The following is a 27,398-nucleotide window of genomic DNA, read 5'->3' on the forward strand; positions in this document are numbered from 1 at the left end:
ACAGCAAAAAAGAAGAAGAAGAAAAAAAAAGATGTCTTTTACCTGCAGAATGACGGGACTCCCCAAGAATGGCAGATCACGGTTGGATTTCCTATTATCCAAGCCCAAAATAATCTCTCCTAAGCATAAGCAAGCCGGGCTCCTGCGCAGCTCCATCTGCTCAACAAGGCCCAGAAGACGGGGATCACCTCTCAAGTCTTCATCAACATGCCCTTGGAAGACATATACATGCAACAAGCAAAAGCCAAACGCCCTCCGCCTAGCAACATGAGAAACGGTGGGGTCGGCCCTGTTGATGAATCGATCTATGAAGTCCAACATTCTCACACCTTTTGAGGTAACTAGACGGTCCACCTCAAGTCTAGTCAATCCGAGCAAATCTCTAAATTTGCTTTTGTACCCTTGAGAAGTGGAAGGAATGGCAGGCAAATGTTCGGGGTCCCATCCACCAATAGAAGCGATTTCTTCAGGAAAGGGGCAAATATCACCCCCGGGGAACACAAAAACATGGTAGTTCGGGTCCCAGTAGTCAAGGCAAGCATCCAAGAACGGTTTCACAACCTTGATGAGTTTCAAACTCAACAACGATCCAAAATTATAAGAGCCCATATCATGCTTCTCCATATTTGAAAACTCGTTGGTCCATTCCTTCAAGCGGATCTCCAAAGTATTCATGATGAAATTTTTTTGTGTTGTTTTGAGAATTTTATGTAAATAGACGAAGAAGAGACGAAAGATTTGTGTGAATAAAAGCTCTATCGACGTTTCTATTTATACTAATTGCTGTTTCCAAAAATCCGTCAGAATAGAACAGCTTGGGAACAGGCGCAGCACCTGCTGCGCCTCTTCAAAGGGACGCAGCTCATGCTGCGCCCCTTCCTCAGTTTCACTTCTGTGATTTCCCGCGTGGGATCTTTCCTAATTCCGTGACGAATAATTTCCTATTCCTACGGGTTATTATTTTGGTTAATACGGGAAGATTACCATATTTCAAGTTCCCTAATTCCGCGGGCACGCATTTCGAGACGACGTCGACATTTCGCCATTTTACCACATGTGCACATTTTCATTTTTAGGAAATAAATTTCATTTTCATTTTTTTTATTATTATTAATTTCATTTTCATTTTAGGAAATAATTTTCATTTTAATTTCAACTTGTATATATTGATTTCTATTTTTTAATTTCATTTCTACATTTCTAACTTATAAATTTCCTTTTTTCTTTTTTTTTTAGGGGGTAACCCTTCCTACCGTCCGGTCATTTTCGGCAAAATTTTTGCATTCTTTTGAGTCTCTCATTTTGCGCTAATCAAGGCCATATGTATATACAAATGTATGTTTTGCATGTTTTCTATGTAATTTTTGACAGCATGACGGCGTAAACCGTCATCTACCAAACCTGTTCGAAACTAACCTGCAGGTACAAGCAACACGATCCAACAGCAAAGGCGCTCAGGCCATCGTATATATACCAAATGAAGGAAATGTACAACAAACTGGGGGCTCGAGCCCCAAACAAAGTCCAAAATGTTCAAAATCAGTATACAAGTGTGCAAAATACGACAAAAGCTACACAAAACTACTGCTGGGCGCCCTCCAACTCTGCAACTCTCGCCACAAGAACGGCGATCTCGGCGTCCCGAACCTCGAGCTCCCTCAACAAGCGAGCCGTCTCCTCCCGTGACTGGGCTAACTCTCGCTCCAGCCCGCGGTCACCCTGTAAACAATAAATTGGCTCATGTCAATCGATTCGAGCAAAATTAGAAAAGTCAAAAATCAAAAATGAAATAGGCGTAAGGTTCATACCTGACGACCCCGACCGCCGACAAGTGCCTCGACGGCAGTAGCTCGCAGCCGGTTGGCCACCCTCCACAACGCCACAAACCGAGACGGCGCAACCTGTATTTTCAAAAAGAAATTCTCAACAATTGAACGAACTCAATCAAATGTGTTCTTACACAAAGGTTATACAAGTTTGAGCTCACCCTCCGAATCAGATGCTGCCAGTCATCCAGGCCAGCATCCGTCACAGCCACGTCAAAATCACGCAGCTCGGAGATCATCGTCCTCCCGGTCGCGTCAGTGTACTCGAGGGTCTCGGGGTACTCTGGGGGCTCGATGCTCGCCGCCTCGACCTCCTGCAAAGACAAATGATTCTCACTAATCGATGATCTTTCATCACGATTCTCAAAAAAAAAATCAAAACAAAATAAAAGATACTCACCACTACCGGCCAGTACGCCAACCTCCCGTAAAGGAACGCCGAGTAGTCCTCGCTAAGGAGAAGAAGGTCGTCACCACTGGCACCAGCCAGGTCCGCCTCCCTCTCAGCCTCAGAAGGCTCCCTGAACATCGTCCTGGGAGGATCGACGGGAACCGTCAACACGTCCCGCGAGCACTGACGAGCCAAACGCCGCCCAAGTACCACACAGACCCATCGACGTCCTCAACGGCCGGCTCGAGCTCCTAGGTCGAAGGACCTCAGCCACAAAAGGAGGCGCTCCAGCATACTCCGCCCAAGGTCTGGGCACCCACTATGACAAGGTAAAACAAGGATCATTCCCATGATCAACTAAAAGCGAATATAAGAAGCACGAGCAAATATAAGTGTGATACTCACGCTACTCAGCTGAAGAGCGTTCACGTCCCGCCGGTAGACGTTGTGAGAAGAACGCTTGCTCTTCGTTCGGCACATCACCCAATCCCTCACCACGGGATAGGCCCTCTCCAACGGCTCCGTCCTCTTGGGCGCGAGGCTCGGAAAGTAGGAGTACACCCACGCCTACAAAAGCAAAATAATCAATGACGATCTTTCGTGATTTGATAAAGAAAAGGAATTTACTTTGGTCCAAAGAAAGGTTCATACCTCCAGCAAGAGTCCAGGTCCGACAGCACTAGGAGAAGTCCCCTTCTCAATCAACTCCGGACGAACCATGGCCCTCAGGAAGCGGATGAGGACCGCAAAACCAGAAATGACCCGGCCCCAACGTCCTAGGGAACTCGGGTCGAAAGGAAGGGAAGAAGCTTCGTCGACGACCTCTCGCCCTTGTCTCCGAGGTAAATCGAAGACGGGAACCACCAAAGCCACGACGAGCCCTCGCTTAGCAGACGGGGAGGAGGAGCCGTCTCCCTCCCATCAATCATCACCGGCGCACGGGGTCTTCCCCGCAAAGTAGTCTCGAACATAAGAACGGGTATCAAACCCAAGATCAGAATGTGACCTTCGGCGACAAGTTCCACCGATCAATCTCCTCGCCTCGGCCGAGTCCGCCCTCATGGCAGTCTCCGGCCACACCACCTCCTCGGTCCCACACGGCAGACCAGAAATCATGTCGTAGTCCTGTTGGAATATGTGTCCTCCGACAATAATGCGATCACAACTGTTGATCATGATGATCACATGTTTAAATCTCATTATATGGAATACAATTGGGAAGTAATATTGTTACTGTCAACTGGTCAACATATATCGGTAATGATTGGCTGACTAGAGTTTGACATTACTGTCGTGTGACGGTGGTGATCAGTTGACCCCCTAGGTCATACCTAAAATGCAATACTCTTAATTGATTATTTAATTAATCGTATAATGTTGCGAGTTAATTAAATTACTTGAAAATTGACGGACGATTTTGGAAGTAAAATTTACGTATCATATTGAAATGTGATTAAATAAGATACGGTCTGAGTAATTGAATTGTATCATTACTCGGATGAAATAATTGTTTAATATAACAATTAAATTGAATGAATTGTTATAAATACAATCAGTTGTAATTTATAAATGGTAAAATATTTTGGCACAAGTAATTATAAAATTACTAAGTCGATTTTTGTATGTGACGTATTTTTATTAATACGTTGATTTTTAATATGTTAAAAATACATAACAAATTTATATCACATATGACATGTGACATATTGACAATTGACAAAAATAATATGGAATCCATATTATTTAGTGGGCCGAAAATTAGAGGGTTGTTGAGCTAATTATATGTTGATTGTAATTAGTGGAAGGCATGATGATTGCACTAGTCACTAGCCATGCAAGCCTATTGTTCATTGTGAAGAACAATTTTTCCATGCATTGGCTCCCCTAAAGCTCTCCTCTTACACGGTTTTGGGGAAGAAAAACCATCATTGTTTTTCTATAATTTTTACCTAATAATATACTAAGTGTAGTGTATTATTCATTCATTCTATCTATCATCCAAAATACAATTTTAGAGAGAATAAAAAATCCTCCTCTCTTTCTCTCTAAAAACCGAAATATTCAAAGTGTTAAAAATATTTTGGTTCAATTTTCTACTTGATTAATATTACACTAGTATTTGTAATATTAATTAATTTAAGAGAAAGCCTTGGGTATAAAGCTTAGGGAGAGATCTTACACTTAGATCTTGTTCATCCATAAGGGAAAGCTCAAGATCAAAAGAGAAAGGTGATCTCTTTTGTGCCCTAATAACCGAAAATCACCAATGTAAGGACATGATTTCTCCTCTATTTTATTATTGTTTGCATGCATAAAATCCGTATTTAATTTTATGACAAATTAATTTAGACATATGTGAGTATGTTAGTATGTATATGAATCTACATTTCCTTCAATCGGTATCAAGAGCCACGGTTGTTTGCATGCAAATCGGTTAAAAGTTTTTCCGAGTTATAAGAATAACAAATAAAACTTGTAAAATTTGTGTTATTATGATATACCACGAAATTAAACCATGCATGTTAATATTTCTGGTCCTAAAATGTTTTAGGATATTTTGGTTAATTTTTCGGATTTTTATTGTTCATAATTCACAATAATGGCATTTAAATGTGATTTTATGAGTAAAAATGTCATTTTTGGTCTAAAAATAGCTATACTTTGAATTTTCACTTGGTTTTTGGATATGTTTTCACATATATTATTTTGAGATAACCTGTAAATTTTCATAATTTTTGGACTTGTTATGCTCGAAAAATGAATTTTTCATTATTAAATTCGGATTTAGGTGAAAATAGGTTAATATGAGTTAAATTTCGAATCTGGTCATAGAAAATTAATATGTTGTCACATGAAATTTTACAAGATGTGTGTAAAATAATTGGCTATAAAGAAGTCTTTTTGCATGATTTATGAATTTTTGAAGAAAAATAGCATAAATAGTGACATTATTAGTGGAAAATTAATAAAACATGATCTATGACTTAGGAAAAACGTGTAATGTTGCATTTTATTATATTTTTCAGATATAAAATTGAAAAGTTAATAAAAATAATTTTTTCCATGTTTTTATGATTATTTTATTAAAAATCAATAAACCGCAACATTGTTTTTCGGGTAAATTTTCGAAATTTTTAACCTAAGATTTTGAACATTATGAGTGTCATGGAATTTTTTCCAGAATGTTCATGAGTTTAAATTTCAAATTTTGAATTTATTTGAAATTTTGTGATTTATTTGAGGTTTAATAGCTTATTTTGTAATTTTTGGTCCATTTATGAACAATTTTATAAAATATGGGTTAATTATGGTCAAATTATTAGTGAAGACTATATTTTGAGTCCTAAGAGGTTAGGGTAATTAACTTATGCATAAATATGAGTTTATGCATTTTTGTGATTATAAAATGTTGAAATCACGCAAATCCGTAAAAACCGAGTAATATACGATATTGGCTAATTAAAGGCGATTTAGCATAAATTGAGCATGTTCATACATAATATAATGCTGCATTTTCTTTATGATTGTCATAATTTTAATTTATGTAATTTTTGAATTATGTAATTTTACTTAGTATGGCCTTAAATTTTAATTGGTATTTCCCGAAATGTATGGGAATACCGATTCGGTTGTAATTTTTATTGTGATCTCGTATCACCGTTTTGTAATTTAATAGATTTATTTTATTTTAGTTACAAATGTATAATAGGAAATTATGTAATTTATTATGTAATTTTATTCATTAGGAGTTCCCAAAGACGGATTTCTTCAAGAATGGCGATACATAAAGACGGTGTTACTTCGAGATGCGTGCCACAACCGAAGTTCAAGGGACCAATGGAGTTGGTTTCCGAATATGTAATAGTTAAATAGTTTTTCTATTTTAGGAAAGGCCATACTAGGATTTATTTATTTTTATGCTTGCATTTTATTTTATGTCACATGCATCGCTAAATCGCCATAACTAAAACATGCATTTTATCTTATCGAGTTAATCGACCGTGTCAAATATAATTATCGTAGTTCACCGCTTTAGTTCACTTAAAACGTGATAGATAATAATTTGACATGACCTCTCGCTAAAACAATTAATTGAGACATAGCCTTACCAAAGAGTAGAAACCATGAAAACCTATTTCGTGGGGGAGTGCACTCGGCCACACCGGGTACAAACCTTGTTACGTAGGGGAAGTGGGTGATAAATGTCTATCCACCGAATTCATGTTGATGAGGGTTTCATCGGCCACACCGTGCCCAAGTTAATGTGGGTTTGGATCATGGACACATTTATTCGAAATTTGGATTGAACTCAACAAAAGTTTTTCGATAAGGGTTTTATCGGCCACACCGTCCCCTTGTTGAATGTGTTTTGGGCTATAGATAAATGTTAATGTAATATTATCGACCAAGAGTTCTAAAAGTAGAATCGATTAAAACGTTAATCCACCGAGTTATATTGATGAGGGTTTCATCGGCCACACCGTGCCCAAATTGATATGAATTTGGGTCTTGGAATCATTTATCTAGTTGGGTAGAGGTCACTAGAAAAATGCATGAAACTTGTTTAAATCATACATTTTTACGAGTATTATTAAAACGACAATTGTTTTACTCCTTATATTTTGTTTTGTAGACCACTTCTTTTTCATAACAAATGGCAACATCAACACCAACTCCTAATGCTACACCACTCGCTAGTTCGTCTTGGCTCCGATCCTTTATGGATCGATGTAAACTTGAAAAGAATGGGTCAAATTTCTCCGAATGGGATGCCCAACTCAAATTAGCCGCCGAAGGTGACGACAAGCTTCGTTACCTTACCGAGGCCTCTCCACCCGAACCCTCCACTAGGTCCACCGCGGCCACTAGGGAAGCATATGAGGCTTACCAAAAGGAGTCTGCCGCAATGAAAAATGTCTTAATATTTGCGATGGAGGCGGACCTCCAAAGGAGAGCCTTCAAAATGGGCAATGCTAATGAGATTTACTCCAAACTTGTGACCATGTTTTCACAAACTCCGCGGATCGTCCAATATGAGGCGGCGCGGCATTCTTTGATCTCGACTTCAAAGAGGGCCAAAAGGTTAGCCCTAATGTGCTCAAACTCATGGAGCTTGTCGAGACCTTGAAAATTCAAAAGGTTGAGATCCCCAAAGAACTCATCGTAGATAGGATTCTACACTCCTTGTCCAAAGTCAAGGCATATGTGCAATTCCGGGTGAATTTCAACATGCAAGACAAGGATGTGTCTCTTGAGGAGTTGCACAAGTTACTTGTGCAAGCCGAGAGGGACATGGGGTTAAATGTGAACCCTCCCAAGGATGTGCTTAACATGAGCACAAAGAGTAAGGGGAAGTTCAAGAAGAGTGGAAGGAAGGGTAAAAAGCAAGCTCCCACATTCACCAAAGCTAAGTCTTGTGAAGCTAGCACCTCCAAAGTCAAGAAGGGTCCTCTTGATAAATGCCATTATTGTAATGGCATGGGTCATTGGAAAAGAAATTGTTCCAAATACCTTGGTGATATCAAAGCTGGAAAGATCACTCCAGTAGGTAAATGACTAACCTTCTTTTATGTTTCTAAATTCAACTATGGTATTATGATGCAAAGTTGTGATAATGTATCTCCCTTTTATTGTAAATAGGGCCTCCACCAAGCAAAGACAAGGGAAAAGAAAAACAAGCATGAGAAACCATGGAGAAGCTAAGGATAGCTTTTATGGAGCTTTGTTTTTCATTGTCTTATTTTAAGTAATGTTTTGGATTTTAGAACTTTAAGTTTCCGTGTTCGACATGGAAAAGTATTTTGGATAATGGTTTGTATTTTGGATGATGGTGACTTGGTTTGCAACCCGAGTCACCCGTTTTTATCATTTATCCTTTATGTTCTAAAATTTCATCTATAAATGCTTGCGTTTTGAAACATAAGATTATTCACTTAAAGGTGATCTAATAGACAATTATAATGACGGGTTTCATTATATGTCCACATGCTTAAGGCTTGTGTATGATCATTTATAAAGTGATTTCGAGTCTATGAACTCTCTTAAAGGTGTGTCAATCACCAAGTACACATATGAAAACAATAACTATTAGTCTATCTATGAGATAGTTCTCCTTATACTTCAACATCATTAATTTGTGTCTCATATACTATCTTTGAATGTTTAGTGTATTTATTCTAAAGATAGAGTGGGAGAAAAATGAGGACACGACACACAAGGCAAGATAAAATTGTGTACTTGTGTAAATGAAGATCTATGCAAAAGAAAATGATTTGAATGAAGGTGTATCTATTTACATAGTATGCCGAATAGATTAGATCTATGGTTTCAAGTTAATTCTATAGGACTAAAGAGACCAAGTGTAGTAAACATAAAAGAATATTCTCAAGACAACTACACGAGGAGACCAAAAGAAAGTTTTGGAAGAAAAATGACTAATGTAAAGTCTTAACAAGCTTTTGACTAAGTTTATGAAACATTTGACCAATAGTTTCAACCTTGAGATTTACTTAAGAGCCTAAATGAATTAAAGTAACATCCTAGTAATAAGCGACATTTATGACTAGAGGTTACAAGATTTGATATACCGATATCCTCAATTGCTAAAAGTTAAACCATACAAATGTCATTGCTTAACCTCCCTATGAAATGGTTAAATCTCCTTCCAAAAGGGTATTTGCGAAGGACGTATTCTAGATATTGTTTATACTTGAATAATGACATTGCTACACATCATTATGACATGAGTGTGTTGGAGATTTAAAATCTTCCGAAAGGTTAAGATGAGACCACTTCAAAATAGGTATTTTGAAGGGATATGATGGGAACATATATGGTTCTATCTAAGTAACTTGGCAAATGCAATTCCTTATAAATTCCGATTGAGAAGTCGATTTCGAAACATGTGGAATTGAGTGGGAGTTAGGAAATTCTCATGTGATGACATGGAATTTAGTGGGAGCTATCATCCTTTGAATGTTTACAACTCATCACTCATTAAAGAATGACGAGCTAATACCTTCTTTCATAAAGAAGCTTTTGAGTTTTCAATTCTGGATGAAAATGGACAATGATGGATCCAATTACATCAAGGGATGTTGGATTAGTATTAAGAGATACACATCGTATCAACATTCACATAGGTTATTCATGTAGATGAAAATGGAATTGCCATTAGCAGTCATGGTCGTTCATTGAACCTATGAACGGTTGATCTCATGATTATTAGTAACTAATGTTTCCGCCATTAGAATAATCATGTACATGTCCAATTATGAATCATATGCATAAGAGCATGATGATGGATGGTAAGCCATAATAGAAACGTCATGTATTCTCAAGAAGAATCCGATGAGCGATTTCGGTGTTTGACGGAATACTCCATTATGTGATAAGAAGTTGCACATATTGTAGAAAATCCGAGCACATATGAGGATTTATGAGAATCCCAATTCTTTCAAGCCTTGAAAGAGAAATGAGAAGTTTTGAAAGATGCTTGGTTGAATAAGAGGTTATTCAAAAATAATCTTTCCTAGTTAAGCTAGGACTTGTGAGAAGTGCTAAGCTAAATAATCTTGTCAATTGTTACAAGATTCTACAAAACATATACCTAGTGCATTGTGTGTGGATGAAATACTTGATCAGTACAAGTTATATTATTCATCACAAATTCGTTCGTTATGTGATAGTCGATAAGAAAGTTCTTTCAAGTTAAAGAACCGAAACCAAGGTCGGGAACCTTGATGTGTACTTGGTGAGATTCATGCTATGAGAGAGAACATGAATGTGAAGGAAATTGCAAGTGCAAGAAGTTTGAACACATGGACACATGGGATGTTAAACTTCTATTGCAATCAATAAGTGTTTACACTGACAATATACATCACAAGGTTGTAATATGATATTGACTACCCGAGTGTGATGTCGACATTTGTCGTTTGAGTTATTATTAACTCACCTTGTACATTGTTATATCCAAACGGGTTGTGAAGACAATTGAACCCCGTTAAAGTGAACATGGATTAACATTGTTTTTGCCCATAGTTACTTATATGAGGTGACGTCTCGAAGTGACTAGAGTGTGATGCGATTGATGCCAAGTTCAAGTGCCATAGAGTCATGTGAGATGACTAGTCGATCACATAGGCAGACTGTTAGGAACATTTTGTCGGGCCTAATGACCGCTTATAGAGTTCTGGCCAATTTATATAGCCTGGTCGTGGCGAGAGCTACTATAGTATTCAAATGAGTCGATTCTTTTGACTAAAGACTATTCTCCTAAGATGGCACGGTTTCAGATTAACTTTGATTTGTGTTACTACGACCTTCGTAAATGGGGTCAAATGGGCATATTTTGGGTTATGATGGTGTGGCTAGTCGAAGGGAATGAGTGCGATAGGAATTGTCCACCCCTAGTCGGGGTTATAACAATATCTCGGGGCCACTCGAGGAGTAATGAACTGGAAATGCGTGGCCACGCTCGGAAAGTATCTATGATAGATAAGTCCGGTCAATCGCTTATTCTCCGGATCGAGGAAACCACTCTCGATGTGATCACTTGCAAGTACGACCTGAAAGACACCTTGCATTGAGTGGGAGATAGTAATAGGACAAGAGAATTGGTGACGCACACTTGTCGAGGACAAGTGGGAGATTGTTGGAATATGTGTCCTCCGACAATAATGCGATCACAATCGTTGATCATGATGATCACATGTTTAAATCTCATTATATGGAATACAATTGGGAAGTAATATTGTTCGTCAATGGTCAACATATATCGGTAATGATTGGTCGACTAGAGTTTGACATTACCGTCGTGTGACGGTGGTGATCAGTTGACCCCTAGGTCATACCTAAAGGGCAATACTCTTAATTGATTATTTAATTAATCGTATAATGTTGCGAGTTAATTAAATTACTTGAAAATTGACGGACGATTTTGGAAGTAAAATTTACGTATCATATTGAAATGTGATTAAATAAGATACGGTCTGAGTAATTGAATTGTATCATTACTCGGATGAAATAATTGTTTAATATAACAATTAAATTGAATGAATTGTTATAAATACAATCAGTTGTAATTTATAAATGGTAAAATATTTTGGCACAAGTAATTATAAAATTACTAAGTCGATTTTTGTATGTGACGTATTTTTATTAATACGTTGATTTTTAATATGTTAAAAATACATAACAAATTTATATCACATATGACATGTGACATATTGACAATTGACAAAAATAATATGGAATCCATATTATTTAGTGGGCCGAAAATTAGAGGGTTGTTGAGCTAATTATATGTTGATTGTAATTAGTGGAAGGCATGATGATTGCACTAGTCACTAGCCATGCAAGCCTATTGTTCATTGTGAAGAACAATTTTTCCATGCATTGGCTCCCCTAAAGCTCTCCTCTTACACGGTTTTGGGGAAGAAAAACCATCATTATTTTTCTATAATTTTTACCTAATAATATACTAAGTGTAGTGTATTATTCATTCATTCTATCTATCATCCAAAATACAATTTTAGAGAGAATAAAAAATCCTCCTCTCTTTCTCTCTAAAAACCGAAATATTCAAAGTGTTAAAAATATTTTGGTTCAATTTTCTACTTGATTAATATTATACTAGTATTTGTAATATTAATTAATTTAAGAGAAAGCCTTGGGTATAAAGCTTAGGGAGAGATCTTACACTTAGATCTTGTTCATCCATAAGGGAAAGCTCAAGATCAAAAGAGAAAGGTGATCTCTTTTGTGCCCTAATAACCGAAAATCACCAATGTAAGGACATGATTTCTCCTCTATTTTATTATTGTTTGCATGCATAAAATCCGTATTTAATTTTATGACAAATTAATTTAGACATATGTGAGTATGTTAGTATGTATATGAATCTACATTTCCTTCAAGTCCTCCAGAGTGACTCCCACCTCACCAAAAGGCATGTGAAATGTGGAAGTCGTATCCCAGAATCGGTCCAAGAAAGCACGGACCAGGCTAACGTTAGCCCGCAACTTCCTCTTCGCGATATCCCTCCAAACCTGAACCAAAGGACCGAACGCTCCGCGCTCGATCATAGCCCTTTCCTCCGCCGACAGCCGCTCGTAGTGCTCCATCGCTCTCGTGTAACCCGAGAACGACCTGATGTTCCCGGCCTCCTATTATGATTTAAAACAAAGCTATCTTTAGTTTTTGAATGAAATTTGAAAGAAATTTGGATAAAGAATGAAAGAGGATGGGTAATGAGTAGTGAATTCCTATTTACCAGACTCTTCACCGTCCTGTAGGACAGGTGACCCTCTGCAGCCCACACCAGGTGCCCGCTCTCCCAAGTCTCCCACGCGGAGCCCTCTCACCGACGACCTCCTCGTCCGACGTTGGTCTGCCTCGGGGCCTCCTCCTCCTCAACGGCCTCCTCCTCGTGAAGCTGCCCCCAGCAGCCATCACCGCGGTGCTGAAGGCTCGCTCTAAAGCCTCTTCGACAAAGAGCAGCGTCGATCTCTATGGGAGCTCTCCCAGAAGTAGAAGCCTCATCACCTGCAACATTAAAGCAAATTCAGGCCGCGTCACATGACGACAAGCCTTGGTTAAGGGATTTTCGAGCCTTCAACGCCCTGAAACCGCTCTTTTCTCGCCATCCTTGGCCATATTCCCACCTACCCGATCACTCATGTGGTAAATTGAGACAAGTCAAGCCTAATTCGAAGCCTAGTTCCGGGTTCGAGTCGAAATTTCGACAGCATTTCGCTATAATGGCGATTATGCCCTAAAAAGTGCCCTGAAAAAGCCGTCACAAACCAAAATTCCGAGATGGTAGGAAGTTTACCCATCATCCAAGGATCCCAAATATCAAGTTTCATCGCAAATGGGCAATCCTAAGGCTATTTTCGAAGCAATTTACGGTTTAGCTGTAAAACCGTCTCAAAATTCACTCAAAGGCTCAAAGCTTGATGAAAATTCGAAACAAATACATGGTTATGTTCCTAATATTACCTACTATCTGTTTCTAATGTCAATTTGACAAGGCAAATTCATTTGGGGGAAAAGCCCCAAATTTTCGATCGAATGGGTCATAAACCCTAGATTTTTCGGCTCAAAATTGGACAAATATAGACGATTAATGCAAGATTGAGACACATACCTCGATTAGTCATGTTTAATGCGAGCTTTCGGATCGAACCTTGGCGGAAATGGTGAATATTTGAGAGAGAAATGAGTGATTTGTGTTTCGAACAAATGAATACAAAGCCTCCTGATTTTCGCGTTTTTACGCAGGAAAATCAATTTGGGGAATAGACGCAGCAGGCGCTGCGCCTCTTCCAAGAGACGCAGCTCTTGCTGCGCCTCTTCCTTTTGTTCCCTCCATGCGGATTTTCAAAAATTCGTTATGAGTTCGTTATTTGTGGGCCCATCTTTGGTGCGCCTCTTCCCCGATGTTTTTTTATTCTTTTGGTCCGTTTGGCGATTTTCTCTCGTTCCGGCCCGCATTTCTAAGCCCGCAGCAAACTGTCACACGTTATTTATTCCGTCCAAGACCTTTTGCTTGTCGCAACGAATATTTATTCCTTCACAAAATTCGACACACCTTCATTATGTCTCCAGCGAGAGTAAGCGGATACACTTTCCCTCTCATGACAAGAAGAATAAACTCCCAATCATGTCTCCAGCGAGAGTAAGCGGACGTACTGTCCCTCTCAAGACGTGAGGATTGACATCTACCTAAGCAGATTTCCCCTCAGCAGTTCCCGCATGTGTCCTGCTACTCGCAATTATTTCCCGAAGACTCCCCAAACAGTTTTCTCCTCAGCAGTTCCCGCCTGTGTCCTACTACTCGCAATATTTCTTGTTTCCCCGCGGAGTGCGACAAAGGTGTCGTCCTCCAGAAGTTCCCAAACCAATAGAGTTCTTATACCCAAGCTTTAGTTATCTTTAAGTTGAACTTACTCTAGGCCTCCTTCCCGTCAATGCTTTCCTTTAGGGTCCCACACCCTAGTACCAATCCTTACTTATCTTTTAGGTCTTACCCTTAGCTCCTACGCACCGCCGGAAGCATCTCGAGAAGAAGTCTCAGGTATGGTCTCTTCTTATGGCTGGCGAGCCTCCTTACGTAGTCTAATGGACTTTAAACGACCCTCCCCGATAGTCGACAGACTCTAAAATGTTCCCGACGACAGTCCTTGGTTGACCCCTTGAGCCGCCTCGCGTCGCCATAGTCGTCAGGTTGTAATCTTCGATTGACCTGATGGCTATACTTTGACTTTCGCCTTGTCCAAGCCTCGGTCAAAGTGGGGCTCAGAGATACCTCATTTCGCACCTCCCGCAAACCACCCGGTGATGATTGGGCCACATGTTTGGTACGCGGAACGATTTGTGATGATTCGTAATATTGTCGTCAAGTGATTGCTCAAATATTAATGTCTACCTCTTAGTTGTCATCTACGTCCCGATACGGTCGTTTTGACAGTAATTAGAGTACATTCGGAGTCCGGGCCTAAAACCGTCTCCATTTTCTGATAACCGTTAAAATCCCGAGTCAGAATGTTCTGGAATGTTCCGGATATTTCTATTCCATATTTCATAAATTTTATCTTTTAGTAAACAATTTCCCGTAATATTCATATAAGATATTAAGGAAAATCGAATTATTTCTGTCCTACCATAACTCAAACACGGAGATCTTTCTTCTGCAGGAGAAAACCACTTGGGAACAGACGCAGCAGGTGTTGTGCCTCTTCCAAGAGACGCAGTGGCTGATGCGCCTCTTCCCAGGCCCTTTTCTGCATGTTTCTCGTATCTTTTTCATATCTTTCCGAGATTCACTTCCAAAGAGTCTCCGAAACCCTAATTCCTTCACGTGATTAGTATAAATAGGAGCCTTCGCTCCTCATATTTCTCACGCGAGTGTCCTCCCTTCTCTTCTCCCTTTGCATTCTAGACTTTGTTCTTACTTTTCGGCGTCTACGTGCTTGAACTTTCGACCACGTAAGCTCGGATCCTTCTGAGTACCAGCCTCCCCGTTGCATGACCGACCAATTTGACCAACTACACTAATAATCAACTTAATTAATTTAATCGTTTTCCTCTTACGAGGGCACTTTCTTTTGCATTCGCGTCGAGCATCACTAACCGATATCTTAGTCCTTCTCGTTTCGTCAACATGTAAGTCTGAGGGTGTAATCTCTCTCTTTTATTTATTGTATTTATTTTTGTAATCATCGTTGTAAGGTTTACGTCGAAAATACCATTAAAACCGATTTCTAAAACCGTGCTTTAAAACCTCTTTTTACGGATTTCCAGTAGATAACCGTCGAGAAAGGACGCAGCAACTGTTGCGCCTCTTCGAAGGAGCGCAGTTCCTGCTGCGCCTCTTCGTGAGGCTGCCGCAGTTCCTGCTTCCTTTCTTCTTCGTTCGTCCTCTGTTGTTCGTCAAATCCTTTTATTTGTTTCGTTTGTTTGTTAATTCTAGCATATGATTCACATGTATATTTGCTATTCATCATTAACATGTTTAGTCATAAATCCGACTTAAATCCCTAATAATCCAATATTTGCGGGTTTTCGTCATTAGATTCAATTCCGGGTTGTAGAGATTCAATTTGCTCGTATTGAGTTTCTGGAATTCGTCTTTGATATAGTTTTCATCTGTTTATTCATACGATCGTCGCGTATTCGTCATTAATCCATTGTATTTAACTTAGTTAATTGATTTAATTTGTTGGACTCATTAATATTTTTCACTTCTGTCATTATTCCATCTTATATTAATTCGTTTGCATCCGTCTCACTCATGCTTTACTGCTTTCATGACCCATTCATATGTTAAATAACATGCTAATCACTTCCATCCGAGTAAATATCATCAATCGATCATTAAATTCACCAATTAACATTAACGGCTTGCGATTACGGCTTCACAACCAGAACTGAGCCACGGAAGCAGACGCGCGGCGTCTCACGCGCTTATTCAAAGGACGCACTCTGCTGCGCGCTGTTCTCGGCCGAGTTCGTCTCTCAACTCCATTTCTGCCTTGACGTAGTTTAATTAGTTTACGCATTAATCTACTATTATCCGTAATATCACGCTAATTCCTGTTCGTTAATTTATTTGATTCTTTCTTTTATTCTTTTTCTCAAATTATCCGTTTTAGAAATATTTTCGACATAAATCGCCTAATCCGTTGTAATTAATGTAATTTTCATTATTGTAATTTATAATTATTGTATTTCTTTTATTGCTTGTATGTTTTCACATGTAAATGAGCATTAAATCCAACCTCGACATTAATTGTTTGCTAATTAATTGTTAACTGACTTAGTCTAATTCTCACATGCTAGGATTAAAACTTGGATGTTGCATTGCATGCATACAATCGACGATATATCAAGTACGAATAACTTCCCTAATCATTAGTAGAGGCCGCTATCGAGGCGGGCGGGATTAGGTGTTCGATCAAAAGAGCTTCCTAATACGTACCCTCACCCCTTACTCCAGATCTCCGTGAGCACCCGTGTTCATTGGCATCCACGAGAGTCATTCTAGACATAGAATGCTAAGGGTAACGATTGCTTAGTGTTCATGTCTTTACTTTGTGTCTTGACATGACACGAGGTATTCGAACGGTTCCAATTTCCCATAAAAATTGGTGGCGACTCCATACAAAAATGCAAACGCTTGTTTCTCTTTTCCTACCCAAGCGCCCCCGTGGGCGGCCCGCTGTCCACACAGTGCCATTAAGAGTAAAAACGAATCCAGACTGAGATTTCGAGTCATCTCGATCCGTTTGGAAGCTAGCATCTCACAGAATCGGTTGCGCATAGCTTTTGATCGCCTCCATAAGTCAATGCCCAATCTTTAGTCCTCCGTAGGTACTTAAGAATGTTCTTGTGACCATCCAATGTGATTCACCCGGATGTTGGAATCGACTCGTCATACTCAATGCATATGCCACGTCCGGACGTGTGCATATCATGGCATACATGATTGATCCTATAGCCGAAGCATAAGGAATCCGGGTCATGCGCTCTATCTCTTCCGGTGTCTCGGTGCCCGAGACTTGCTCAAATGCACCCCCGGAGCCATAGGAAGAAACCCCTTTTTGGAGTTAGTCATGCTGAATCTCTCTAGAATCTTGTCTATATAAGACTCCTGACTTAGATATAACATCCAACGTGATCTATCTCGATAGATACGGATGCCCAAAATTCTTTGTGCCTGACCCAGATCTTTCATCTGGAAATGGTTCTTCAACCATACTTTTACCGAAGTTAAGAGAGGTATGTCATTCCCAATCGGAGTATGTCATCAACATACAATATTAGGAAGACAATCTTGCTCCCACTCGACTTGATATATAGACATGGTTCCTCGACCGATCGAGTAAATCCATTCTCTTTTATCACTTGGTCGAAACGATGATTCCAACTCCGAGAAGCTTGCTTAAGTCCATAAATGGAACGCTTAAGCTTGCACACTTTCTTAGGATGTTCGGGATCGATGAAACCTTCGGGTTGTACCATGTACAACTCTTCCTCCAAATAACCGTTTAAGAAGGCGGTTTTCACATCCATCCGCCAAATTTCATAGTCATGAAAAGCGGCAATCGCTAAGATAATCCGAATGGAACGCGGCATGACTACGGGTGCAAAAATTTCATCGTAGGGCAAACCTGGCACTTGGGTGAAACCTTTAGCAACTAGTCGTGCTTTATAGATATCTTGTTGACCTTCCACAGAATGCTTTATCTTGTAAAGCCATTTGCATTGAAGGGGACGAACCTTAGCAGGTAAGTCAACAAGATCCCATACGTTGTTCTCATACATGGAGTCTATCTCGGATTGCATGGCCTCAAGCCATAGCTTTGAGTCGGAACTAGTCATGGCACCTTTATAGGTTGCGGGTTCACTACTCGTTAAGAGCAGAATGTCATCTATGTCATGTTCCTCGACCATACCTATGTATCTGTCCAGAGGAATAGAGACTCTACCCGACCTCCTAGGTTCCTCAGAATACTAACCGCAGCCGGGATTGAAGGAACTGGTTCCTCCAATGGTTGCTCGGCATTTGGTTCTGGAATCTCCCGATTCGAAGGTTCTATTACTCCTCGCGTTCTCGAGAAACTCCTTCTCTAAGAATGTCGCACTAGCCGCAACAAATACACGTTGTTCGGTTGGCGAATAGAAGTAATGACCAAATGTTCCTTTAGGATAACCTATAAAGTACGTCTTGACCGATCGCGGGCCGAGCTTATCCTCGTGTCTCCACTTGACATAAGCCTCGCAACCCCAAACCCGTATAAAGGACAAGTTAGGGACCGTTCCCTTCCATAGTTCATATGGAGTCTTGTCAACGGCTTTAGACGGACTTCGATTTAAGTATTAGAGCAGTGACAGTAAGAGCATAACCCCATAATGAATCGTGCAATACGGTGTGACTCATCATGGATCGAACCATATCAAGTAGTGTTCGATTTATCCGTTCGGACACACCATTCAACTGAGGTGTTCCAGGTGGAGTTAACTGCAAGACAATCCCACAGTCCTTAAGGTGTTGATCAAACTCGTGTGAAAGATACTCGCCACCACGATCTGATCGTAGTGTTTTAATCTTTCTACCCAGTTGGTTTCAGACCGATTCTCGGTATTCTTTGAATTTCTCAAAGGACTCACTTTTATGCTTCATTAAGTAGACATAGCCATATCTACTTAAATCGTCCGTGAAAGTGATGAAATACCTATAGCCTTCTCGTGCGGTGATTGACATAGGTCCACACACATCCGTATGTGTGAGTCCTAATAGGTCAGCAGCGCGCATTCCAACACCTTTGAAGGAAATTCGAGTCATCTTACCAATGAGACATGATTCACACGTGCCAAATGATTCAAAATCAAAGGCCGAGATAGCTCCATTCTGTATGAGCTGTTTAACGCGTTTCTCATTAATGTGTCCCATACGGCAGTGCCATAGATAAGTTTAATCTTTGTTACCAACCTTTAACTTCTTATTCATTACGTGCAATATTTCGGTGGTCTGATCTAAAACATAAATTCCATTCATGGAGACTGCCTTGCCATAAATCATATCGTGTAACGAGAAAACACAGCTATTATTCTCTATTACAAATGAAAAACCAAGTTTGTCAAGTGCATAAACTGAAATAATGTTTTTAGATAGACTGGGTACATAATAGCAATTATATAAAAATAACTCAAATCCGCTAGGAAGCCGGATCACATATGTTCCCCTCGAGACGGCAGCCACTCGTGCTCCATTCCCCACACGCAGGTCCACCTCACCCTTTACGAGGGGTTCGATGTTTCGGAGCCCCCGCACATGATTGCACTGAGATGAGAACCACAACCAAGTATCTAGTACCCAAGTTCCGTAACTTGCGTGGTTAATCTCAATCATATGAATAAAAGAAGAAGAAGTAGACATACCAACAGAGTAACGCGACCGCTTTTATGTCCTCACGGTATATTGTGACATGTACGCCTCCAATGCCCAGTCTTGTGGCAATGATGGCATTCCATGTTACCGTCCTTGCTCTTTGTCGCGCCTAGTGAGGTGCTCGACTCACCAGGCCCACTCTTACCCGATCCCGACTTCTTAAACTTGCCTTACCCTCGCTAGGTCTCGCCCGAGCTTTGCCCTTACCCTTGCCCTTGTTTGACACAACGAGAACATCCCGTTTCAGGCTCCCACTAAACTTCATGTCCTTCTCGGTCTGTACGAGAAGGGAGTGTAGTGCATGAGGACTTTTCTTCAAATCATTCATATAGTAATTGGCTCTAAAGAGCGCAAAACCATCGTGGAGTGAATGAAGCATGCGGTCAATCACAATGTTCTCACTGATCTTACAATCAAGTGCCTCTAGTTTCTCGACATTCTCAATCATGCTAAGAATGTGTGGGCTAACCGGTTGGCCCTTCTGGAGTTTCGCCTCAAAGAAGCGCCAGGTGTGCTCATAGGTCACGATTCTCGGTGCTTTCGAGAATTCCTTAGTGAGCGTGGTGAAAATCTTGTTTGCACCTTGGGCTATGAAGCGTTTCTGCAAATTGGATTCCATTGCAAAAATGAGTACGTTCTTTATCGCACCCGCTTCCATGACGAAATCGCTATACGTGGCGATCTCGTTAGCTCCAGCCGTGGGGCCGGGGTTTGGCGGGATGGGCTCTATCGATATTTGAGCTTCCGTCAAGCAACGGCAGCATTCCGTAATGCCGCCTCCCGGTCCGCGAAGTTTGATCCATCATTCTTGATCGAGTAGACCGATTCATCCGATTCATGAAGATCGAAGCCAGGACTCACGGTCCAATGTGGCACTTGGCATTGGGTCATCCGTACGGCCAGCCATTTTGTTATTAGCAGTTTAAATGATCGTGTTCTTCACTGAAAAAGAAGGAAAAACAAAACGAAATAAGCAACTCATCGAGGTGATTTAAGTCTATTTAAAATTCATTTTAACGTGTAGACTCATTGCACTTGTATAATCGATCTACCTCAAGAATTATACAAATGATCCCAAGACTCAATTTCCGTAAATTGATAAGCCAACTGTTTGGCTAGTTCTACCGTTAGAACTCTTGGTCGATAGATTTCCGTAAATCCTATCTTTAGTCCACCATAATCACAGGATCGTACGAGTGACCATAGTGTTGAGAAAAAATAGGTCAATCAGTTCCAACTTACCCGACGTAGAAGGGGTCATATTATGCCTACCGACGAAGAAGGGATTCATTGGAGTTTGACCTATAAAGACTATTCTCAATTTTTGGTTATACGAGGAAGATCCCATCAACTTAGTTTTAATTCATTTTAAGTGAACGAAAATCTAGCATTACGTGAATGAATTAACTTAGGTGATGGCTTATTAAGATCGTGTGACATCTGTATGTCATAGAAAACTAACGCGTAACCTCTATATGAGTCAGTTTTCATGCAAGTATTAGGTGGTTTGGTTTTAGGCGGAATATGATGCAAACTATCGTTACGATGAAAAACATAAAAAAAAATGCAAAACGTAAATAAAAGTCCTATGTGGCCTATCCTAGCAAAATTAACATAATACAACTTTGGAATCCACCGTTGGACCCGAGAAGCTTGTCTTGATGTTCCATCTTGGTCCATGCAGCGGGAGTGAGCATCCGATCTCCATCTTTGGTCTTCTCAAAATTACAATTTAAAATTTACATTCTAAAAAAACTGTAATTACAAGGAAAAATCCAAAACGGAGATGCGAGATCTCAAAATACAACCAAGACCGTGTTCCATCATTACGGTAACACGTTCTACTAAGGTCACACTAAGTTACAACCGTTTGTAAAATTAAATACGTAATAAAAACATTCATGGCATTCAAAAGTAACGATAAATAAAAGATGCATCAACTAAAACAAAATTTATTCGTGACATAATTCCGTAATTATGTTAAATTTATCCGAACCACCTTTTAACGATTAAAATTATGTGACAAAACCGCTTTTATCCACTTAATCTTAATCCATTACAATTCGTTACTTTAAACCGCTTTAAAATAACTAAATGGTACATGTGTGAACCGTTTCACAATCAAGCGAGTGTACAGAATCCGTATAATGTACATTTTATGCCCAAAAGAAAAATTAAAACACAAAAAAATTAATTTTTCAGCGCTGCCAAAACACATTTCCTCGATCGAGACACTAAAGTCCTCGATCGAAGAACAAAAATGCTCGATCGGCTGATACTGCCAGTCGATCGAGTGGACTTTTAAAAGTAACGTTGTTCGATCGAGTACGAGGACTTCTCGATCGAACAGTTAGAGTTTTAAAAATGGACGATCAAGTACTGCGAGTACTCGATTGAGTAAAACAACACAGAATAGCTCTCGATCGAGTAGTATTACGCTCGATCGAGAGCAAAACAATTCTGAAACATTAAAACCCTCGTGAAATCGATTTGACAAAATAAAACCAATTGCAATTTTGACCTAATTCGCATAAAATTAAATCTACAATTGACAAAACCTTAACATATTGCTATAATGACCGTTTATAATAACAATATGCAAAAACAAATCGAAAACAAAACCAATCGATCGAGACACTACAGTCCTCGATCGACTGATCAGATCGGTCGAAAGACTGTTTACAACAGCACAGAAAATCAGACGTGAACAACATATCACGGTTTTCAAGGCAAAATTATCGATTCAAATCGTTTTATGAAAATCACGATGAAAAATTTACGTGGCCTCGCTCTGATACCACTTGTGGAGAAATATCCGTATAAAACCCCTTAAAAATAAGGACTATAACGTAATTTATCATGTGATTAATGGTCATAAACGAAAAATAAGAGAAACGATAAAAGAATAAGAATCAACCTCGGGTCCTGTGTAAAATCGGCCTAAGAACAGAAATCAACGCAGATTTCCTCCTAATCGTTGCACCCAAGATCGTCTGAGACTATGCCCCTTGTGCTAGAAATTGCTCTCTGATTGCCTTGCAATATTGAGAGAGCTTTTGTGAGTTTTCTGATGTGAGATCTAGAATTTCAGAGAAAAAGACTCCAAAACCCTAATTTTTCTTCAACTGAGAAGGATTTTTTTTATCAAAAGGAGAGAAGAACTCTCCTTTTGTTCTATTCGGTCGACCGACTGGTTACTAAGGGAAGGAGTGGGCTTTCCACTTTCTCCTTATTTAAGTCGTGGTCCAACTCGTTTTGCTAAATGTATATGACGGGTTTTAATTATAAATCGTCATCCGTTATCGGATATTAAAATATCGACTAGTAACATGAATCAGTCGACATATTAATACTTGTCCGACAATGACAATATTGTATAATTAATTAATTCAATATACATTAATTAAATATAACCGTTTATATTCAATTTACGAATTAACCGCTTAATTCACCTTAGCCAGTATTATTTAATCCGTATTAAATAATTATCTCAACATCGCGTTTGACTAATTATTAGTCAGTAACTCCGACTAACCGCTTAGTCATATTAGGCATCAACATGACTGTATTTTCATACCGTCACATCTCTCAAACGTATCCTATAGGTGTGACTTTTAGGGACCAGTTGATCACCGCCATCTGTATGACAATAACGTCAAACTTATCTAGCAAGCCAAGCGTTATTGATAAACGTGGACTAACTGATAATAATACAAAAGTATACCCTTTTGATCCTTTTAGAGATTTATATGTCATTGCACTAACTGTGGAGGACACCAGCCCCAACAAGCTCCCACTTGTCCGTACAAGTGTACGTGCAAAAACGTTATCCGCACTAACTGGAGGACACCGGCTCCAACACCTCTTCCTCTTCCATTTAGGAGATTTCTCAACCTCTTCCAATTGCTTCCCACTCCTCAAAAATACCGCATTCACCTCCCTTGGGTTAATCGTATTACCCGGAAACTTCCCCGGATTTTGAGCCAATTGACTCAATTGTTGGGAAATTTGGGCTACATGAGTTTCCGTAGCCTTTTGGGATGCTCGTATTTCATCATTAACCCGGTTTTGTGCGGTAATGTGGTTATCAAGCTTTGAGTCGGATTTTTGATTTGCAATAACCAATTGTTCAAAGGCTTGTTCCCAAAATGGTTTTGTTGGGGTTTGGAAGTTTTGGTTTTGTTGTTGGAAATTTTGGTTTTGTTGTTGATTGAAGTTTTGTCCCTTGAAACCCCCAAATGGTTGTTGGTGTTGGGTGACAAATTGTTTCCCTTGGAAACCGGGTGGAATTTGTCTTTGGAATTGAGAGTTTTGATTGAACCTTTGTTGTTGTTGAGGTTGGGAAGTGGTTGGATTTTGAATGTTTTGTGAAGTATAGGATAAGAAAGGGTGAGTTCTTTTTCCATTGACAAATTGGTTGTTGTTACTATTGTTGAACCCTTGCCTTGCACTTGAGGATTCCCAAATTCCATTTGCTTGCTCATAGCATTCCTCTTGGAGGGGTGAAATCAAAGGACACCCAATGGGAGTATGCCCTTGTTCTCCACACAACTCACAAGATAAGACTTGTCTCATATCGGAGCTTGGTGGTTTTGAATTTAGCAAAGCAACTTGTTGGGTGAGTTCATCTAGCATACCCTTAACCTCCACATTCAAAACCGAATTAGAATCTTTGCTCTTGCCCTTTCTCATTTGCCTATCACTTCCCCATTCCATAGTTCTTGAGGCCATCTCCTCAATTAGTTCCTTTGCCGCTTTATGCCCCAAAATGTCTAAGGCACCTTTCCCCGATCCCGCATCCAATGAAAGCCTAAGGTCTTGAGTCAACCCTTTGTAAAAATTGTTCACTAGCTCGGCCTCGGAGATGCCATGGTGAGGGCATAACCGTTGGAGCTTCTTATACCGTTCCCATGCCTCATATAAGGTCTCATCCTCTTCTTGAGTAAAGCTTTGTAGTTCACTCTTGACTTTGGCCGTTCTTGATGGTGGGAAATATTTGTTTAAAAATGCCGAAGCCAACTCATCCCATGTTTTGAAGGAATCCGGGTCACAATTCTTCAACCAATCCTTGGCCGAACCCCTAAGAGAACGGGGGAACAACCTAAGGCGAACCGCGTCATCGGAGACTCCATTTGACTTGTACATATCACAATTTTCAAGGAAATCATTTAGATGATCATTTGGGTTCTCCAAAGAACCTCCTCCAAATTGGTTGTCTTGAACAAGGTTGAGCAATGCATTTTTAATCTCAAAGTTATTAGCTTGAATTCGTGGCCTTTGGATGCTTGGATTGACTATGTGCTTAGGAGTCATAGTCTCTCATATCGGAACCGGATCACCCATGGTGTTAGGTTCTTCTTCTAAAACCCCAAAAGGATTTTCAAACACTTCGGTAGCTTCTTGGTGATTAACTTCTTCAATAGGTGGTGTATCAAGTAAACCCCTTCTTCTTAATGAATTAAGTCTTCTTGCCGTGGCTTCAATTTCGCGGTCATGTTGATATGTTGGTTGACCTCTTCTTCGTCGCCTACTCATGCAAAAGACCTAAGCACTTGAAAGAAAGGATTAGTAACAAAGGACTTAGTCTAAACTAGAACAAAAACGATTAATATCAAGCCGTACTCCCCGGCAACGGCGCCAAAAACTTGATGGTATCAAGTTATACCTCGCAAGTGCACGATTTTATCGTTGTACACTCTAGAGGGTCGATCCCACAAGGAGTAAGGGTGATTACTAATTGTCTATATTCTTGAGCTTAGCTAAGTCGATATAAAACAAGAGGGTGGTAACAAACTAGCACTAAACTAACAAATTTAAAGACTATAAACTAGACAAGATAAGAACAAGCTAAAAGATAAAGGATAGATCAAATAAAGAGAAGGGCTAGAACTCGGTTCGACCATGAATATGAGTAATTCCACATACTAATCGTCTCGGCTAAACAAAAGGGGTAGGTAGGTAAGGGGGAGATGGCTCTAATTCGCCTAAGACCTTCCTCTCGGGTTCGAAATAGAACACTAGCTACCCCGACTAACCCCCCTCTCGGGTTCGAAAGCCGGTATCCCTAACTCAAAACCCGACAACCCCAAGAACATGCATTTTCCCAAGGAGGTCAAGTAAATGGTCAAGGTCATTAAACCCTCATCGTATTCCGGGTCATCCCACTCCCTCTCTCGAGGGTCGATTTCAAACACTAATCTAGAGGCACCCTCCCTCGGTTCTCCCTTTCGGTCTCAACCTTAGTCGGTGACAAGGGTCGGTTCCCAAATATCCAACTAACGACCTAACCAACTCTCGTTGGTGGGCAAGGGTCAAAAGTCGACAATACCCAAGGACCAAACCTTAAACATGCAATTCCTCTAAACTACCCTCACCAATTTCCCTCAACTAATTAGCCTTAGTGATAATTAATTAGTGAAATTACCCATACCGAGTCAAACCGAGTCCTAGAAGGAGACTACTCACTAATCATGTTGTTAAAGGCAAAATAAACAATAAAGATGGAGTCTTTAAACATAAACATGGGTGGAAGATGAATTCTACTTCTAAACATGCAACAACCCAACAATAATTATGAAGAAAGGTGATTTAATCTAATAACAAGGTTTAGTAAACTAAAAGACACAATCTTTAACCCAATCCACTCAAAGATTGAATCTTTGAGTGTAAATAACAAGGATGAGCAAAAGAAAGAGAATCAAAGAGAAGATGAACAATGAAAAGATGAACAATGGTGAAAACAAGAACAATCGAACAACAAAGATGCAAATTTAACATAAACAATCAAACAAACTTGAAGGAAAAACAAATGTAAACAAATGAAAATAGGGAGAGAAATAATACCAATCAAATAGCAAGAAAGGAATTAGGATAGAAAAATAAAGAAGGAGGAACCTTCAATCTTCTTACAACCCAACTCCAATTACTAATTAATTGAAGAACTTGTCTAATTAAGGAATGATTAACTAAAAGATTAACAAGGTTTGAAGCTTTGAAAGGGAAATAAATTCAGATCTGGGAATGTGTGTACAAATGGTTAAGGGAGGGGGTATATATAGTTTCCACCAAGATTAGGGTAGGATTCGAAATGGGCTTCAAAACACGACTTTGCACTCCCGGTCGGTCAACCGGCCGCCGGTCCTCTGGCCGGCTGGGAGGTTCCTGGAAGTTGAATTAACATTTTGAAGTCATCAGGTATGCTTGGCCGGTCAACCGGCTGCCGGTCCCTGACCGGCTGGGGCACCTTTGACTTGGAACTTGACTTTTAGCCTTTGGGGGAACTCCCAGCCGGCTGGCCGGCTGCCGGTCTTTTGACCGGTTGGGAGATTCCTGTATCTTTCTTCAAAAATTTGTGTTTTCAGCTTGAACGTTCTCCCAGCCGGCTGGCCGGCTGCCGGGCCACCGGCTGGGAATACCTCTTTGCTTGGTTTCAGCTTCAGTTTTATATATCTGCACTCCCAGCCGGCTGCCGGCCTACCGGCTGGGGATGCTTCCTCAGCTTCATTTCCTTCTACTTCCAATGCATAGCCAAGTCAACCCGTCTTCCTTGCTTCGTTTCACCCGTTCCCGCCTCAATTTCTGCAAGTAGGCCAAAATGTCATAGTAAAGGGAATCGGGACACAAAACACGAGAAAGGACGGTCAAAACCGACTCAAATGGAGTCGGTTGGCATGAAAATAGAGGGGAAAAAGGCGTAAATGGATCCTATATCATACGCAATTGA

General features: G+C 40.0%; 1 protein-coding gene and 1 non-coding gene across 2 annotated transcripts in view; one reads left to right on the forward strand and one right to left on the reverse strand.

Moving 5' to 3' along the window:
* LOC141602249 (uncharacterized) overlaps window positions 1–24,988 on the reverse strand; it is a 42,568-nt gene extending 17,580 nt beyond the window's left edge. The window contains exon 1 of the mRNA XM_074422553.1: window positions 24,579–24,988. Coding sequence (XP_074278654.1) covers window positions 24,579–24,988 — 410 coding nt within the window. The remainder of the gene's footprint in view (window positions 1–24,578) is intronic.
* LOC141603370 (small nucleolar RNA R71) lies at window positions 24,540–24,646 on the forward strand. The gene has a single exon (XR_012525250.1). It is a non-coding gene; the product is annotated as a small nucleolar RNA R71 (small nucleolar RNA).
* Window positions 24,989–27,398: the final 2,410 nt, after the last annotated feature.

Source organism: Silene latifolia, chromosome 9 (genome assembly GCF_048544455.1).
Source record: "Silene latifolia isolate original U9 population chromosome 9, ASM4854445v1, whole genome shotgun sequence".
Taxonomy (NCBI): Eukaryota; Viridiplantae; Streptophyta; class Magnoliopsida; order Caryophyllales; family Caryophyllaceae; genus Silene; species Silene latifolia.